Source organism: Brassica napus, chromosome C9 (assembly GCF_020379485.1).
Source record: "Brassica napus cultivar Da-Ae chromosome C9, Da-Ae, whole genome shotgun sequence".
Lineage (NCBI taxonomy): Eukaryota > Viridiplantae > Streptophyta > Magnoliopsida > Brassicales > Brassicaceae > Brassica > Brassica napus.
This window is the reverse complement of record NC_063452.1, coordinates 50,074,618-50,076,846: the sequence shown is the minus strand read 5'-3', so window position 1 is coordinate 50,076,846 and position 2,229 is coordinate 50,074,618. Positions and strand designations below refer to the sequence as shown.

Below are 2,229 nucleotides of genomic sequence, written 5' to 3'. Positions count from 1 at the left end.
TCAGAATAGTTCATCAAATATATCAAGAGAGTAACCACTATATTCATATTATTTTGGCATCGAACATAGAGGTTGTCTGGCAATGGTTAAAAAATTTAACTGTCGTAAATTAACTATGCTCCATGCATAATATATGTGTATCTATGCATGCATGCATAACGATCCCAAGAATCAGAGTAATAAAATTTTGAAATAGTATTTCATGAAAGCAATCATGTTTATATATTTTAACATTTCAACCAAAAATCATGTTTATATAATAGATGCATATGTATTGGTCAAAAAGACTTCTATTTACGCAAATTAAATAAATTATATAGTTTTTTTTAAACTAAATAAATTATATAGTTATCCGAACCAGGATAATAATAACCTGGTATTGTTTTTAAAACTAAAGTAAACTTTTGTAATTTTGTTTATTTAGAAGAGATCAGTAACGATTTCTTTATTAAATAATATAGTAAAATAAAAGGAAACAGAATTAACGATTTTTTTATTGGATGTGAATAATAACGTGTCTTTTGTTCAAAAAGATAGATTTGTTAAGAAGAGAGATCACTATGCACACCAAGTAAATTCATAGTAAAAATAAAAAGGATGAAAGAAAAGGAAACCGTAACAAACAAATGATGTTGCAGCAGAATAATACAAGATGTGATAACGATTATCTTATAAGATAGCAAAGATTTTCATGTTATTACTTTGTAAAAAAGTTCAAAAAATAAAGGAAGGATAAATAATCATAATCCTGTTAGAAATGAGTTTCAAAACCAATTTCATATTGGTTAATGATAAGGTAAGATGCTATAAATACAGACGATGGTCGATTACAAACCTCACAGAACACTTCCCAAAGAGCTTTTAAACCCAACCGCACTGTAAGACACGTAAGAGAAGATGTATGAATACAACGACGAAGATGGAGGGATTCAGTTTCAACCCTACGACGACGAACTCATCAACGAATATTTAATCCCCAAATTGGAAGGTAAACCGCGTAGAGAGATCACTATGAAGGATGTTTACTCAAAGGAGCCATGGTTGCTGGACCATCCCATGGGTTCGTTTTTCAAGAAGAACGAATGGTACTACCTTGTGACAAGGACTCAACTCGCCAAAAAGAACATTGGTTGTGGTCAGAAAGCGAAACGGTAGATCACCCGAGACGACGATAGTGGGTCCTGGAAGGCTAATTCGAAAGACGATATCACGGACAAGGAAAAAAAGATGGTCATTGGTGAAAAGCAAACCTTAGCTTTTGTTAAAAGCAAGGTAAATAACAAGAAGCAGAAGAGCGGAGACGGTACTTCTTGTAATGTATCACGAGACAGCGAGAGCTGGATTATGACAGAATATATGCTTCCGGATGAAAAAGGCAAGTTTCATGAACTGGTCATCTGCAAGATTCATGTGATCAAGAATTCCAAGAAGAAGGATGATGATCATAATGAAGCTTGCACTTCTAGCAATCATCATTGTTTGATCGGAAAACGGTAATAAAGAAGATGTGGGTTTAACAAAGACGTCCTATTTATGGTCGGAGAAAACGTTCAGTCGGTTACAAGAAAAATGAAGAGAATGCGACAGAGAGGAAGCCGGTGGCTCGATGAGCTACCGGACAAGTACAACTAACGGCGAGATGAAGCAAAGGTGAAAACCCTAATCTAGCCGCCAAGTGTTAGTCAATGATTTCGGATCCCCTTCTCATTGCTTTCTCTTCTCTTTATATAGTCCTCCTAATGTTTCATCCTTGACCTAGCTTATGTCGTCTTCGTGGGTCTTCCCTACTGGGCCGAGAGTCCCGTATTCATCCGAGCAGTCGCCGAGCTGAGTGCACTTTAGTCGACGATGATCGACTAAAGGTATTCTAGAGACAAGCCGAGAAGCTGGCCCTTCAAGCCGACTATCCGAGTCATCGCTCTATTTAGTCCGGGCCAGGCCTCCTATTCCTTGGGCCTTGTGGGGTGGTTAAATCCATCCCCTACAGTAAGTCCCGCCCCCCCCCCCCCAGTCCATCAGTGAACGAAAGGTTGTCTAGTTCATGATGGATTCTGGAATTCGAGGGTTTAAAGGAATAGGAGTTCTGTCGGGAGGTTAGAGCGGTTGGTCGATGAGTCGCAGAAAGGGCTACGGTAACACTTTCTCTCGGAATCGTTGAATCGCAGATACCCGGATTTTGGCTGACACGTCCTGATTAACTGTCGGTTTAATCGAATTTAGGATAACCGA

At 38.2% G+C, this 2,229-nt stretch overlaps 1 protein-coding gene across 1 annotated transcript; it reads left to right on the top strand.

Annotated features, from left to right (window-relative positions):
* The first annotated feature begins 897 nt into the window (after positions 1-897).
* LOC125592712 (NAC domain-containing protein 6-like) lies at positions 898-1,497 on the top strand. The gene is made up of 2 exons (XM_048768078.1): positions 898-1,151; positions 1,269-1,497. The coding sequence occupies exons 1-2, from the start codon at positions 898-900 to the stop codon at positions 1,495-1,497; spliced, it is 483 nt and encodes a 160-aa protein (XP_048624035.1).
* The last annotated feature ends 732 nt before the right edge of the window (positions 1,498-2,229 follow it).